General features: G+C 36.9%; 2 protein-coding genes across 2 annotated transcripts; one reads left to right on the forward strand and one right to left on the reverse strand.

Annotated features, from left to right (window-relative positions):
- Positions 1-4,179, forward strand: LOC147760017 (lithostathine-1-beta-like). The gene is made up of 4 exons (XM_086996039.1): positions 1-376; positions 1,624-1,663; positions 2,305-2,460; positions 3,076-4,179. The coding sequence occupies exons 1-4, from the start codon at positions 50-52 to the stop codon at positions 3,285-3,287; spliced, it is 735 nt and encodes a 244-aa protein (XP_086852165.1). The 5' UTR covers positions 1-49; the 3' UTR covers positions 3,288-4,179.
- A 7,992-nt stretch (positions 4,180-12,171) lies between these two features.
- LOC147760018 (C-type lectin 16-like) lies at positions 12,172-15,673 on the reverse strand. The gene is made up of 4 exons (XM_086996040.1): positions 15,203-15,673; positions 14,308-14,347; positions 13,899-14,048; positions 12,172-12,868 (listed from the first exon to the last, which is right to left on the reverse strand). Exons 1-4 carry the CDS (start codon positions 15,527-15,529, stop codon positions 12,651-12,653), a joined length of 735 nt encoding a protein of 244 aa, XP_086852166.1. The 5' UTR covers positions 15,530-15,673; the 3' UTR covers positions 12,172-12,650.
- Positions 15,674-16,195: the final 522 nt, after the last annotated feature.

Below are 16,195 nucleotides of genomic sequence, written 5' to 3' on the forward strand. Positions count from 1 at the left end.
GGGAGTTGATTTTCAACTTAGAAGTAAAGAGACCCTTAGCAGGTAAAACATGGCCCTCAGTGTGGTCAAGCGTGTGCTGACAGGGATAGTGACACTTACTCTGGTGACAGTTCAGTGTGAAAGGGCATCAAGATATCACCGATACGTCGCACCGTCTGGCTGCTCCAACAACGTGTACCACGCCAACGTCACAGCTACGTATTACGTGAATACGAGGACAGAGTGCGCTTTGCGATGTACCTCTACCGCCCCACAATGCCAAGGCTTTAATTTGTACCAAAATGGAAGTCGGAGTGTGTGTCAGTTAGTTGGGGGACGCTCTGATGAGAAAGGCTCTGGGGTTTCGGACGGGGAAGGATTCAGGTTTTTTGAACAGGTAGAATATTTAGTACGTACATGTAGTTGCTTAGTGCTGTTATTTTGTATGGTTTAGTGGTGTGCTTTCAAAGTTTCGCAGCTGTTCATTTTGAACAAAAAACTTGACTAAACATTCTGTACAATATAATAGAATAAGATTGGGTAGGATAGGATAAAACAAAATAGGATAGGATAGAATGGAATGAAGTGGAATAGGACAGGACGGGATAGGAACGAATAGAATAGAATGCTTTTTAATATTTTTTAACTCAACTTAAGAAAAATGATATCATATCTCCCCTGCAAATTACGGCACTCCCACCGTTCTACACTTACAGTAAATTGAGCACTGGTTTTTCCCCTTGGTTATTACATGTAAGAGTTGGATGGAACCCTTCTGGGCTCTTCACAGACTAATTTATAACAGATCGTCTCAACCGTAAATCATAAGATAATCTGCAGACTAACAGATCGCGGGGTTCACGCGGTAAGCTTTCAAGTGGGCTGGGCATTTGATCGGCAAGTCTGTTAGTTCGTGTATCAACCTTTGTTGTGAATACGGCCACAGAAAGAACCCTGCTCATATTAATTAATTCATTTATTTATCTAATTCTATATTTATTTTTCCCAACAATAATCGCTGCTTCTTAACTGAAAGCGCTATAATTCTGTGAAATTTTTATCTGTCTGTAGTGTCTCTTTTTGGCTTATCGATTTCTTGCCTTTTGTTTATAAACACGTAAAGAGACGGAAGTTTGGCGTGCCAATAATTTCATTTTTCTTTTTTATTTTCCAATTTCCTGTTTTAAGATCAATAGGGTCATCGTGTCATAACATAACGCTTAATATTAACTTTTCTGTACATTTTTTCTCATGTAAATAGCTAAAGGGCAACTTACAACGCTTTTGTAATGTGACCAACTTGTTACAATTATAAATGAAATACTTCATGATAAATGTTACAACTTGACCAACTTGTTACAGTTATAAATGAAATACTTCATGATAAATGCCCCAGTATATCCGCTCAAGCAGTATAAAAGAAATCGACGTTTTGCTATGTATTTTTCTCTGGTAAATGAGTGTCATGTTTCATTTCTTTTCCGACCTGAACGCTCAGTTCTGATCAATAACTAAAAGCACTGTCAATGGCTTCACCTGTGCCTATTTGAACAGCGAATTGATTGCACAATGTTTTAATGCATTTGGACGAGATTCAGGAAAATACATACCGTCATATTACTGACTGATTTCCTCGTTTTTCAGTTAGAGGTCGGGACAGAGTCGACAACTTGCTCTTTGAGAGGTGAGTATTGAGCCATACCTGTGACGGTATCCATATACACTGGGTGTGCTTCTTTACAAAATAAACCTTAATTTCATACAGTAAGCGTTATACTACACATATACACGTACTACTATTCCATTTAATATTACGCCCGTAGCCGAAAAACACATTGTCGAAATAATATATGTTGGAATATTTTCTACATTTACTTTTTAAAGAAGAAAATTAACTTGTCCTCTGCAGACTTTGTACAAGCTGATTCTTGTCCCCTCTTTTCAATTTGTGACGTATTTATGCTGATCTCTTCAACGGCTTCATCTTTTCAACTTTGCAGTCATTTTATCATCGTTCTATGGATAATGAGACATGAAAAGCCGCAATTCATCAAACTTAATAAATAACTTGTCATACTCCTACCACTGGACACGTTCTTTGTTTGACGGACTGCAGTTTTGGGTTCTGGTGGAATCAAATGAGAAATTTCTACATCTGTGTTTTTTTTTTCGGTTGATAACACAAAATAACTTCATTAGAGAATCTGTTGTTATCTGTAATTATCCATGTATTTTTTTATTTATAATTACATGTACATTTATCCATTCTTTCGGTACTACCTCTTTCTCATGAATTGACGTTTGACCTTGACCTATATTTTCCAGGGGCGTGTCCAGAATATCACTATGTTGCCTCCTCGAGAACTCACGACTCCGCGGTGCAGTACTGTCAATCATTAAACTCCATGCATCTAGCCACGCCCACTAGTCCACAACAGCTGAACTGTCTTGTGGATTACCTGAACACTTTGTCATCACGATGTAAGCCTCATCACTTATGGACCATTCCCACAGATATTTGGATCGATCTATCTCTCTGGGGAGTCTCACTAAATAGCTATCAACGTAATCTGCTTACATGTCTGTCGCGCCTAGTAAAGCTGTTAGGGGGTAATTATCTTTAGCCCCTGGCTGATTCGGTAGGCGTGACAGACATTTAAGCCTCTTTAGCTGATAGCAATATATCGTAAACCCCCAGGGAGTTAGGTTGTTCCAGATGGATCGATCTAAGTATGGGGACCCAGTCTTAGACTTCAGTTTTGTATTCTGAGACCACTGTTATATCACAGAGTCTAAAATATTCTGGTATAGCGCCCCGGTCCAAACATAGTTACTATTTTGTTTTAGATTTCTATACCATACAATTAGCTCCAACACGTATGTGAAAGAAGATTTGGTTGATTTTTACTTTGTTTAACAAACTGTTGTCCTTCGGGGGGAAAACAATTTTGTCAGGAGTTTAATTAATTATGAAATCTTAATGACACCCCCTTAAACTAATAACCGAGGCGCGAAACACTACCTGTCAGACAAGTTTATTTCAATATGAAATTTAACGCCGTTTCCTTCCTTTTATTCTTTCAAAACCACGAGCAGCGAGCCGCATATGGTTAGGAGCAGACGATATCTCCCAGGAAGGCGTCTGGCGGTGGACGGCGTCCACGGGGGAGGTGGTGTCCTACTCCGCCTGGGGAGGGGCAGAACCTAATGGCGGTACTAACGAGAACTGTATGGACATGGACGTGAATTCGGTCTCCTGGATTGATCAACGCTGTTCGAGAGCCTGGCATTTTGTCTGTCAAGCATAAGTGCACTATTGAGATGTTGGTAAACTACATCTCGTGTTTAATGTTTCATGCAATAAACCTGAAAATTCGAATTTTTCAAAATTTCGATTCATAGATCAGTGTTCAAGTTCCATTTTTTACTATTGTCAAATAAAGTCTCCATCCATATGGTGTTAGTGGTTAAATATTGAAAAAAAAAACGTAGAATAGAAAAACAGTATATAGATATCAATTCTGTCAATGATATTTGAAATCTTATAGCTTGGTAATTAAGGCCAAAATGTTGAAATTTATATGCAAAATCGAATTAAGCAACTTGAAAGTTTAAAAGGGACTGAACTTATTACTGCACGTATATAAATATCATTTACACATTATTACATTGGATGTTTTAAGTCATTTATGTTAAATCGATGAAAAAAAAAAGTTCTTTACGGATTAAAGAGGTCCACTGTTTTCAGTCATGGTATTTTGGCACTCACCTGCTTGAGCAATGTCCAGATCAAGATATGATACAATGGTCGTAGATCAGATATAATTGTGGTAGTGTTTGAGATATTGATGATTGCTTTAAGTGTGACATTTATCGCAATTTAGTTCATCGTCACCGCCAACTGTTTCGGAGCATCCCAGTCAACGAATGATTTTTGCCAAGAAAACGTCTTTGACATTTTCAGTATTGTAGCACATTGACAGGAAGCGGGTTTTGTCCTCTATATCTAAGGTCGCACAGCGTGCACAATCTATCAAATTCAAAAATTCGTCGCACATGTATATCTGTGCATATTGCCTCAGTTTTTTATTTGTCCTTAAATGCATTTATGTATAAAGGTATTTACACAGAAGATCTGGCATTTCAGTGAAATTAACGAGTGTACATTAATACGCTATAAATAAAGGCCATGAAGTTGGATGTTCGTATGACAGACACTTTATTTCTACATACCGCAGTCGACCACGAGGTAGTGTAATCGAATTGCATAAGAGATAATTTCAAAGTAATTTGACTCGTTTTATCACGTTTATTGACGACTAAGTGAACTGTTTCGCCTTCGCTTTTACGTTAATATGTGTATTTTAAGTACGTGTATTAAATAAGGATATCCCCATTTAACATGTACTCTTCCGGTGTCCATCGATATATCTATCGGGACTTTTTGGATGGTATATCTTATTTAATCATATTTGCTAGAAGACCAAAATCACCTGAATAAATGTTATTAAGTTTGACATACGGTGTTAGTTTTGGATACGTATCAAAGATGTCTAAGACCGTCCTGATGACATCAAGGGGTTGTCTCACGCAACAAACACGTTTGGATTTTTATTTATTTGCAAAGTCACATGCTGCACAATTACATGAATGAAGTTATGATATGTTTGTGAAAGGTTATGTACTCGTAGATAAGGAAAGAGTACATACTAACTTAAATATGACATTGCTGTTATAGAGTTTACTTTTAGTAAGAAAAAATAAATATCTCCATTAAAATACTTAAAATATCAGTTTTTTCCGATTGTGCTACGACTGGTGTAAAAATTCACCAAGCGATTTAATCATTTAAGTACATCCCAAAACCAACATAAAACGTGTTATAAATAGAAATAAAATATAATCAGGAATATAAAATGATTAATGTAGGTTTACTTTTTCTCTTTTCAGCAAATTATCACCCCAGCGATAACCTCGGCTCTTAAAATATTTGGTAGGCATAAAGATTTTTTTAAGAAGCATCTTTAAATTATTAAATTAATTACTATTATTTATTTATTTGAGTAGCGGAAACAATGCTCAAAGTCACCACACTAATTAATTTAGAAAATATATTAAATATCCGTAAGCCTTATGGTCTGTGTGTGTGTGTGGGGGGGGGGGGGGGGGGTAGTGCAAAAGTGCGCCCAGTCTCTACCCTTCACAGATGAAGTATCTGAGGCGACTACAAAGCAGGTCGTTCCATCCCCCGTCAGTATACAGCTCCATACAGTTTTCTCTATCTTCGCCATTTGGTTCAGTTAACCTCCAGTTAGAATAGTCCGCAGCGGTCCAACGCCAGTCGCCATTTTGTGCGATGTCGTCTGCTCCCAACCAAAGCCTGGTACTTGCATATACGAACAGAAAGCTGTAGCTATTACCTTTCAGTCAATCATATAGATCTTGGTAAATTTTATGAATAACTTTAATATTGCACATACCAGTACAAGTTTTGGCCAACAATTTTCTCAGTTTCACAGTTGCAGCTGTCTTAAAAAACTCAATTACAGCAATTACAGCAATTAACCTTAAACAATTCAAGTTAGTTTTTTTGAGAATACCCGTTGTTTGTCTTCTTAGCGCATCGAATACTAACACGTTCAAGAAGAAAGTAAACATTAAGTTTATTCAAATTGCAACCTATTATAAAATTGTAGATCAATAAAGACTTAAAATGTAATTGCTATTATATTAATTACTGTTTGTTTGCCAACCATGTGGGAGCACGAATGACCACTGACCCAGATACAAATCTAGGTCACTGACATGACGTACCTGCCCCTGGTATTTGCTTCCAAAACGCGTACAAAATACTTAATTCTTTCATGGTCTCCGCTGTTGCCAGGTGTGTCCCGTTTGCACGGCAGTATTCTGTCGCTTCTGAGTACGAAAGATCGATATGAACGTAAGTGTAGACAGCAGGAGCTGGAAAATAAGAAATAAATAGGTCAGGGTCAAGATCATTACCAATATAGGTGAAGGTCAGGCACAATAGAAGTCAGTTTCAGTCTCAGTAAAAGTTAAGGTCAGTATTAATAAAGCTCAGTCAATTACAACAAAACATATCCTTGTGGAAGGTGTTTGATCAATCAGACATGGTTAAAGGCCCCTGTGAAAACAGCGGTAAAACAATTTGCAAATTATTTTACTGCATTTATAGTGTAGTGAAGTCAAATATAGAACCGTGGTGACCAATCTCCACCGTATACAAATGCACATTTTACTTACGAGATTGAGAACAGGTGACTTGCTGCTCTGACATCTCCAGCTGAAAAATGAACAAACGGCCACTTTACATTATATCAATACAAAAAGCAGTCTACAACTTAAAAATATACAAATACAATACAAAAGGTTGACATCAATGGGTCTGGTCAATTTGATTTCTATGATCCACTAAAATCATTCCGGTGCATTGCCCACGTGAGTCTGTCAGTTTTAAAATCAAGCCAATTTTTTCAAACAAGTCAAAAGTCTTGGTGCTGCATTTTACACTGCCAAAATGTCTAGGATGGTTGATGGTCGCTGTTAGCCAAATACAATTAATGCATCTTTCGAGTACCTTTGAGAGAAGTGGTGTTATCAAGCCAGGTCTAATGTCTGCCCCTATGACTTTTGGTGGTGAGAATTTGGCGTCAAATACGCTTGTTTCCAGAGAGGTGGATTAAATATACATTTGGCACATATTGGAGCGGCCAGGTATCCTGCTACATCGTGGAAAATCCAATAAAAAATTTTACCCGGCCCTGATGACTTGTGGAAGTTGGCTTGGAGAAAGGGTTTCTCAACTTAGTTTTGTGTGACGGTGTAACTCACGATGTCTGTGGCTGCTTTTCCACTCAATTTTGGTTCTGGAGGTTAAAAGACACTGGTAACAGTTGGAAGAATTTTTTTTTATATGGTATCAATAACCGAGTTGGCCTTAGCATTGACTGTCAGCTCAGCACAGCAAAGAATTGGTCGATTCTATTTGTCTAGTCAGTAATTGTAGACGGTGAATATACCTCACAAGTTTCTCACCGGTAACAGTCAGGGAGCATCCCAGTCAACCAATGACTTTTGTCAAGAAGACGTCTTTGACATCGATATTTTCAATAATGTGAGCACGTTAAGAGGAAGTAGATTCTGTCCTATATTTTTTAGGTTACCCAGCGTGTGCAGTCTATCAGATTCAAGAGGGGATGTTCAAAAGTTTATATCAGTGTATACTTTTTGTCAGTTATTCGTTTGTTCATTAAAAGAAAAGCTTGCCTCTCAGTATAATTACATGTAATGATTGTATGGAGTACATGTACTAGGATAACCTAGGCCCTCATAATATTTGGAAGCATTAAAGATTTACATAAAATATCTTAAAATTAGTTAATGAATTACCAAACTATTTTTGGAAGCGGGGACATTGCTCAAGGTCATCACACTAATTAATTTATTATTGGATGTGGGGGTGGGTGGGTGAGGGTAGTGCGAAAGTGTGCCTAGTGTCTACCCTTCGCAGATGAAGTATCTGAGGATACCACAAGGCAGATCGTTCCACAGCCCGTCTGAATAGAGCCCCATGCAATTTTCATAATCTCCGCCATTCGGCTCATATAACCTCCATGCTGAATAGTCCACCGGATCCCCATTCGCAGCGTTCCACCGCCAGTCGCCATTTTGTGCGATGTCGTCTGCTCCCAGCCAAAGAGAACCTGTACTACCTGCATATGCGATATGGATCTTGGTAAATTTTATGAATTACATGGAAAGTTTATATATACTGGTACAAGTTAAGGCCAACGATTTTCTCACTTTCACAGTAACGGTTATCTCGAATCCTTTGATATTCGTTGTACATAGCTGAAGCATTAACCCTTAATTCAGGTTTTATTGAAAATATCCGTTGTTCGTTTTATTGAAACGTCCAATACTAACATGTTCCAGAATTAGCTTAATATTATTATTATTATTATTATTATTATTATTATTATTATTATTAAAGAAAAATGTTTATTTCAAACCATGTGGGTTCACGAATGACCAATGACCCAGATACAGATCTAGGTCAACGACATGACGTACCTGCTCCCGAAATTTGCTGCCAAAACGCGTACAGAGTATTTAATTCTTCTCTTGTTTCCGCTGTTGCTAGGTGAGCCCCTCTGTCACGACAGTATGCAGTCGCTGCTGAGTAGTCAAAAGCGACAGGAATGTAGGTGTAGACAGCAGGAGCTAGAAATTACAAAAAAAGTCAGTTTCAAGATCAGAACCAATATAGGTCAAGGCCAGGCACAATAGAAGGCTAGTCTCAATAAACATCAAGGTCAGTATCAATATAGGTCAAGGTCAGTCCCAATTACACCGAAACACATCATCGAGCAATTAGGTAGAGCTCGCGGTCCCCTGTGAAAACAGCGTTAATACAATTCGCAGATGAGTTACTTATAGGTTAGTGAAGTCAGATATGGTACCGTGGTGACCCTACTCCGTCGTATTCACATGTGCATGTTACTTACTAGATTGAGAACATGTGACTTGCTGCTCAGACATCTCCAACTGAAAAAAGAGCAAACGGCTACTTTATATTATATCAATACATAAGCAGTGTACAACATAACAACTGCAAATGCTAATACAGCACAAAATGCTGATGTCAATTTTACCTTTACATAATAATAATAATAATAATAATAATAATAATAATAATAATAATAATGTTGATTGGCAACTAAAATCGTTAGATTGCACAACAATATAAATTGTTAAATTCATTAAATGAGTATATGATTAAAAGAAGTATAAATTAAAGCTAAAAACATGAAATAAAACATTTTGTACTCTAATTATATTTTAAAGTGCATTAAGATTCATTTGAAACACACTGAAAGTTAGATCTGTTTTTTTTTAATTATCAGTGGTTTTAGTCTGATTTTGGAATGAATATCTTTGCTAAAATAAATGATGGGCCATAACTGAGAACTATCGGGTTTTCAAAGTATATGGTATGCTTGTATTTGACTCAGGTAGTAGTTGAAGTATCTGTGGTCTTTGGAGTAATGTTTTAACTCATCCCTTCTGCCGGCAAGTGCAACACTGTTAGAAATTGTTAGAGCCTCATCATATTGAGTGTCAAGGTACCGTGTATATGTTTTTTATGCTCTTTTCTAAACCATCCCAGTCTTTTTATCTTTTCATCATTTATCACTAAGTGTGGTGTATTATCGCCATCTCTTAAAAGGTCGAACATGATTTATTTGGTTTTGTCAATTAATTGATTGTTTTAACAATAAAAATAAATAATTGGAATCACTAGACCACATAGTGAGATCTGCTGTTGTAGATGGGAGACTGCCTTATTTATGTACGGCTCTATAATTCAGGATACCATTGATATCTACACATTTAATATTGTCCTATTCAGATTTTATGTCAGTGATCATAACAGCAAAGAAGACTGAACCGAATTCGGTCCCATGCGGTACACCTGCATTTATAGTCAACCGTTGAGATTTTGCATTTTCAGGTTTTGAAACAGGAGTCCCTTTCTGACAGAAAGCTATAAATTCATCTGTCCTTTTTCTAGGATTTCAAGATAATTTTTTCGATGAGCAGTCCTGGTATAATCCACTAAAAGCATTTTGGTGCACTGCCCAGGTGGGTTAGTCGGTCTTGAGATAATGTTAATTCCTTCAATCAATACAAATGTTGTGGTGCTGCATTTAAAATGCCAAACTGTCTAGACCCAATCTTGATGGACGCTACTACCCAAACTTAATTGACAATAAACCTTTCAAGTACCTTCGAGAGAACTGGTGTTAGTGAGATAGGTCCAATGTTTGCTCCTGTGGCCTTCGGTGATGAGCATATGAAAGACTTCATAGATTTTTATGTATAGAAGTGTGCAAATAAGTGCTTTGCATGCGTGAAATAACAAGTGCATGTATTTTAAGGTTTGCTACTATTTATTCAAAAATATATAATTTAAAACTGATACATTACCTGTTCAAAGTACCGAGATCCTTTGCTGTGTAACAGATGCTTGCTATTCTCGTCGGATTTTGCGTCGACATATTCACATAAATCTTCCCCTGAATTGACTTTAATGTAGTTGAATCCCACACAGCGGGGCGTGTTCGACGTGCACTCGATGGCACACGCGCTTTTTGTGGACACATATTGGCGTCCATATACCTTGATATTTGCCACATCTACCCTGCAGCTTGGAGGGGTGACATATCTGTACATAGTTGTAGATTTTGTATCCCCATATACAATCCAAATGGCCGCAAACATAAGATGTAAAATGTAAAGCATGTTCAGAGGCATTTTGATAATAGCCAACATAGAATACAACAATTAATTATTCCTCTTGAAAGTCTCTAGATCGTTTTTGCAAAACTACTCTTTTTTATCCTCTTTGTGAGAGGGTCATTCCTGACATGGCAACTGCATCTCACACGAGTCAACACAGTAAGAAAACAATGGTTATCAGAGACAACTCCAGAAACCCAACCAAATTTCTTTCTTAAATGGAAATCCGATGTGTTCGTTTCACAATAGAAAAGCCAACATAACATCGATTTGGACAGTGCAATGTAAAGTATACTTAATCAAAGAAAATAAAATTTTAGTCACTTTGCCATTGTTTCTGTACCATTTATAATTAATTGTGTGTTTTCCATTACCAGGGACGCTGAATTTATAAACTTTACCAGGAAAACAGATGGATTTTGTTTTAGGTATTTCACAGGCGTGTCTCTGAATATTTCATGACACAATTCTCTACTATAACCTTGTTCTGAAATCTAAAGGATAATTACAGAGCTGATAATTGTTTGTCGTCAGTTAACAAGTCCCTGCCATATCCCCATGTTTGCAATCAAGTAAATTGTTTGCCCTGACTTTAATTGCCTGACTTGCTGTTGTCGATTTTAACTGTCACCTTGATCGGTCAATGAAACAGAAAACCACAGAAAACGACCCTGAATACTACGCTACTCTATCATAATGCAAAACAGCAAAAAGGTTTTAATGAACACAGCCATTTTGCAGTCTGTCTGTTTTTTTCTCTTGGAAACAACATTAAGTTTTAAATGTGTAAAATACAAGCTTGTACATGATTATTTTCTAAATACAGGATTGACAGAGATGAGCTGTTTCCAGTCGTGATATTTTAGCAATGTTTTGCTAGAGAATTGTCCAGACCAAGATGAGATAATTGTGGTAGTGGTGGAGATATTGATAATGGCTCTAGGTGTGACGTCATTCGGAATTAAGCTCATTGTCACCGGCAACAGTCAGGGACAACCCAGCCAATCAATTACCTTTGTCAAGAAGACGTCGTCGAAATTTTCAATAATGTGAAGAAGTGAGTTTGCCCTCTATATCTCTGGTCGCACAGCGTGCGCAGTCTATCAGAATCAAGAAAGGATGTTCAAAAATTCATCGCGCATTTTCCCTGTGCATACTTTTCTCAATAATGGGTTTGTTCATAAACAGGAAAACTTGCCTTTCAATATAATTAATGACTGCATGCCATCAATAAAAGCTACGAAGTACAGGTACTATTTCTATATACATATTCCGCTGAAAGTAATGTTGTGATACTGGTATAACGGAATTTATCAAACAGCATACGTATATAATTTCAAAGCTATGTTTACTTCATGTAGTTTAATCATGTATATTGATAAAGAAGTGGAATATTTCGCCTTCCCGTTTATGTTATTATGATAAGCAACTCATGAGGGTACATGTGTAAACATACCTGTATTTTACATGTGTATGTACGTGTATTAAATAAGGAATTCCCCATTTAACAATGCTCTTTGGATGCCGATATTAGGTCATACCGGTAACTTCCGGTGTCCATTGAGATATTTTATCGTGGCTTTTGGGATGAAATATCTAATTTAATCATATTTGCTAATATTAGAATAGAAACACCCGGATAAATGTAATTCAATACGTCGTGCTGTGTTATTTTAAATACGTATCGAAAATGTCTAAGACCGTCCTGATGACATGTTTGTGATAGGTTTTAACTTAAAAGCACATGAATGAAGGTAAGAAAAGATGCATATTAGCCAAACTATTACATTGCTGTTACAGAGTTTGCATTTATTATGGAGATAGAAATATAAATACTAAAATACTAAATATATCAGCTTTTTCCGGTTATGCAAAAATTACATTTCATTTCATCACTTACATGTACGTACATCACCGGCTATCGTAACATGAGTTATCAGAATTAAAATATAATCAGGGATATTTAAATGTTTAAGTTTTTTTTTCCTTTTTCAGACACGTGGTTATGTGACAGTCTCTGGTACTTTGGCAGTATGCCCCCACCCTGCAACTCTCTATTGTTTAATGCTAACTTATTGTTAATCTTTTAAAGTTAACGTTGAAATTATCAGATCAATGAGATTACAGAAAAATTTTCACTCCAGCGATATCCTCTACTCTCATAATATTTGGTACGCATATATGATTATCGAAAAAGCATGTTAAAATTCGTTAATAATTGCCAAATGTATGTGTTTGAATATTGAAGACACTGCTTAAAGTCACCACACTAATTAATTAAAAATATGTTGAATATCACTAAGCTATATGTTAGGGGGAGGGGGCTGCAAACGAGCGCTCAGTTTCTACCCTTCACAGATGAAGAGTCTGAGGCCGTTACAAGGCCAGTCGTTCCATTTCCCGTCTGGAGAGAACTCCATACAGTTTTCTCCATCTCCGCCATTCGGCTCAGTGAACCCCCATGCTGAATAGTCCACTGGATCTCCATTCGCAGCGTTCCAACGCCAGTCGCCATTGTGGGCAATGTCGTCTGCTCCCAACCAAAGTCTACAATCTGCACATGCTAAAAAAATAATTAAAAATAAATAAATTAATTAAAGGAATAATAGCTCTTCGTATGAGATCTGCATTTCAAAATAGTAACATTGTGAACAACTCCTAGAAATATAATATATTCTATTGCACCACATATAATATATTCTATTGCAGTGATAGCTATTATTCTGACATTTGAGCTTGTACTTAGACCACGTGACCTCCATTGATGGCTATACTCTGTTATAATCTCTTAAAATATTATAACAGAAAAAAAAAATAGAAAAAAAAAGAAAAAAAAAAACTGGGACTAACTTTGAATGTAAAAATGGATTCATTAATCATTGGTTAGTATGGAAAGATTGTTGTTTACTCCAGGAAAATTCATTTTTTTGCCAAAACGAAGAGTTATTATCCCTTTAATTAAAAATAAATTAGCCATTACCATTCAGTTAATAATATAAATCTTGGAAATGTTATAAATAATTATATAATGGTATAAGTTTTGGCCAACAATTTTCTCACTTCGGCTGTACTCTGTATATAACTTCAATCACCCCTTAACGAGTTTTATAAGAACATCCGTTGTTTGTTTTCACAACACACCAAATACTACATGATCTAGATCTAGCTAAACATTAACAAATTTAATCCCGACATTTTTATTGCAGTGTTGATTTTCAGGTGGGGTCTAAGTTAGACGACGGGCACATATGTTGTGGACATTTCTTCTTTTTACAAAAAAAAAAAAAAAAAAAAAAAAGGAAATACACAAAATTCAAGACAAGACTTTTCCTTATCAATTGAAGTCATTTATTCTCACTTTGAGGCTGTAAAACATAAATCAGAGTATTTTTGCCGTGCTTCCCATATTAGGCCTATGGGATTAAATAGATTAAACTTGTTCAAATCGCAGCTTTGAATATAATTGTTGATCTTTAAAAACTTAAAATGGAATGCATAATAATTATTTGAAATAAAACTGCATCTTGCTAACGATGTGGGTGTAAAAGTAACCAATGACCCATATACAAATCTAGGTCAATGACATAACGTACCTCCCTCTGGAGTTTGTTGCCAAATCGCGTACAGAATACTTAATTCTTCCCTAGTCTCCGCTGTTGCCAGGTGTGCCCCTCTGTCACGACAGTATGCCGTCGCTGCGGAGTACGAAAGAGGAATAGGAAAGTAGGTGTAGGCAGAAGGAGCTGGAAATCAGAAAAAAAGGTCGGTTTCAAGATCAGTACCAATAAAGGTCATTGTCAATATCAATATAGGTCAAGGTCAGTGACAATTGCACCGTAACTGTTACTTGTGGAAGGAGCTCGAGCAATTACATAGAGCGCGTGGTCCCCTGTGAAAACAGCGTTTAAACAATTCACAAATGAGTCATTTATAGGTTAGTGAAGTCAGATATGGTACTGTGGAGATCCTACTCCGTCGTATTCACATGTGTATGTTACTTACGAGTTCGAGAACAGGTGACTTGCCGCTCCGACACCCCCAGCTGAAAAAAATGAGTACACAGCCGCTGTGGATTATATAAATAAGAAAGCAGTGTGCAGCATTACAAACGCAAATACTAATATAACACACAATGCCGACGTCATTTTTACCATTACTATTGAATAGTGAAACAACTTTTTTTCGTCAATTAATTGATTGTTTAAAGAATTAAAAAAATGTTATCACTAGACCACAGAGTGAGATCTGCTGTTCTAGCTGGGAGACTGCCTTGTTTATGGACGGCTTTTTAGTTCAGGATGCCGTTAATATTTACACCTTTAATATAGTCCTATTCAGATTTTATGTCAGTGATCATAATAGAAAAGAAGACCGAACTCTGTTCCTTGCATTTATGAGCAACCGTACAGCTTTCAGTTATTCACACACAGTTACCTTTCTGACAGGAAGCTATAAATTCACTGGTCCCTTTTTCTGGGATTTCAAGATAAAGGAGTTTTTTGGATGAGCAGAGTGTGATCAACTCTGTTGAAAGCCTCGCTATAATCCACTGAAAGCATTATGGCGTATTGCCCAAGTGGGTTAGTCTTCAGATCATGTCGATTCCTTCAACTAACACAAAAATTGTGCTGCTGCATTTAAAATGCCAAATTGTCTAGGGACAATCTTGATGGACGCTACTACCCAAACTCAATCTACAACAAACCTTACAAGTACCTTTGAGAGAACAAGTGTTAGTGAGACAGGGCCAGTATCTGCTTTCGGTGATAAGCATATGAACTCTAATGTATAGATGTGTACAAAGGAGTCTTTTGCATTCGTTAAATTGCAAGAACATGCATTTTATAGTTTGCTACTATTTATTTAATAAATAGGTAAATGGAAACTGACACATTACCTGTTCATAGTACCGAGATCCTTTGCTGTGTAACAGATGCTTGCTATTCTCGTCAGATTTTACGTCGACATATTCACATAAATCTTCCCCTGAATCGGTTTTAATGTAGTTGAACCCCACACAGCGGGGCGTGTTCGCCGTGCACGCGATGGCGCAAGCGCTCTTCCTGGAAACATATTGGCGTCCAAAAGCGTTGATATTTGCCACGTCTTCCCGGCAGTTTGGAGGGCTGACATATCTGTACCCATTTGTGGAATTTTTATCCCCAAATACAATCCAAACGACCGTAAGCATGATATGTAAAGTACAAAATGTGTGCCGAAGCATTTTGATAACAGCAAGCTAGAATAAAAAACGCGTACAACAAGAGCAGTTGATCGTTCCTCTTGACAGTTTTAAGATCATTTTTACAAAGTGCAGCTACGCTTGTTGCCTATCGGTTTAATGAGGGGGTCATTGCAGATATGACAACTGCATCTCAAACACAAGTCAACAAATCACAGTAGGAAAACAATGGTTATCGGAGACATCTCCAGAAACGAAACCAATTTTATTTCTAACGTGGAAATCCGATGTGTTCGTTTTACAATAGAAAAGCTTACATGACATCGATTTGGACAGTCTAATGTAAAGTATACTTAATCAAATAAGATAAAATTTTAGTCACTTTGCCATTGTTTCTGTACCATTTATAATTAATTGTGTGTTTTTCATCACCAGGGGCGCTGAACTTATAACTTCTACCAGGAAAACAGATGGATTTTTCTTTAGATATTTCACAGGCTTGTCTCTAAATATTTCATGACACAATTCTCTGCTATAACCGTGTTCTGATCTCAAGGATAATTACAGAGCTGATAATTGTCGGTTGCCAGTAAACAAGTCCCTGTCATATCCCCATGTTTGCAATCAATGGAGTTGTTTGCTCTCACTTTAATTGCCTGACTTGGTGTTGCCGATCTTAACTGTCAGCATGATCAGTCAATAAAACGG

The sequence above is a fragment of the Lingula anatina genome, chromosome 9 (assembly GCF_051362555.1).
Source record: "Lingula anatina isolate TDL-2025a chromosome 9, LinAna3.0, whole genome shotgun sequence".
In the NCBI taxonomy this organism is placed as follows: Eukaryota; Metazoa; Brachiopoda; class Lingulata; order Lingulida; family Lingulidae; genus Lingula; species Lingula anatina.

What these genes read in the sequence shown, in the direction of transcription:
- LOC147760018 (XM_086996040.1), bottom strand. Translation starts at nt 15,529, where the DNA reads ATGCTTCGGCACACATTTTGTACTTTACATATCATGCTTACGGTCGTT. An exon ending in GATCTCGGTACTATGAACAG is followed by an intron (nt 14,348 to 15,202) that starts GTAATGTGTCAG and finishes CATTTTTTTCAG; the next exon opens with CTGGGGGTGTCGGAGCGGCA. An exon ending in AGTCACCTGTTCTCGAACTC is followed by an intron (nt 14,049 to 14,307) that starts GTAAGTAACATA and finishes TCTGATTTCCAG; the next exon opens with CTCCTTCTGCCTACACCTAC.
- LOC147760017 (XM_086996039.1), top strand. Translation starts at nt 50, where the DNA reads ATGGCCCTCAGTGTGGTCAAGCGTGTGCTGACAGGGATAGTGACACTT. An exon ending in GATTCAGGTTTTTTGAACAG is followed by an intron (nt 377 to 1,623) that starts GTAGAATATTTA and finishes CTCGTTTTTCAG; the next exon opens with TTAGAGGTCGGGACAGAGTC. An exon ending in GACAACTTGCTCTTTGAGAG is followed by an intron (nt 1,664 to 2,304) that starts GTGAGTATTGAG and finishes TATATTTTCCAG; the next exon opens with GGGCGTGTCCAGAATATCAC.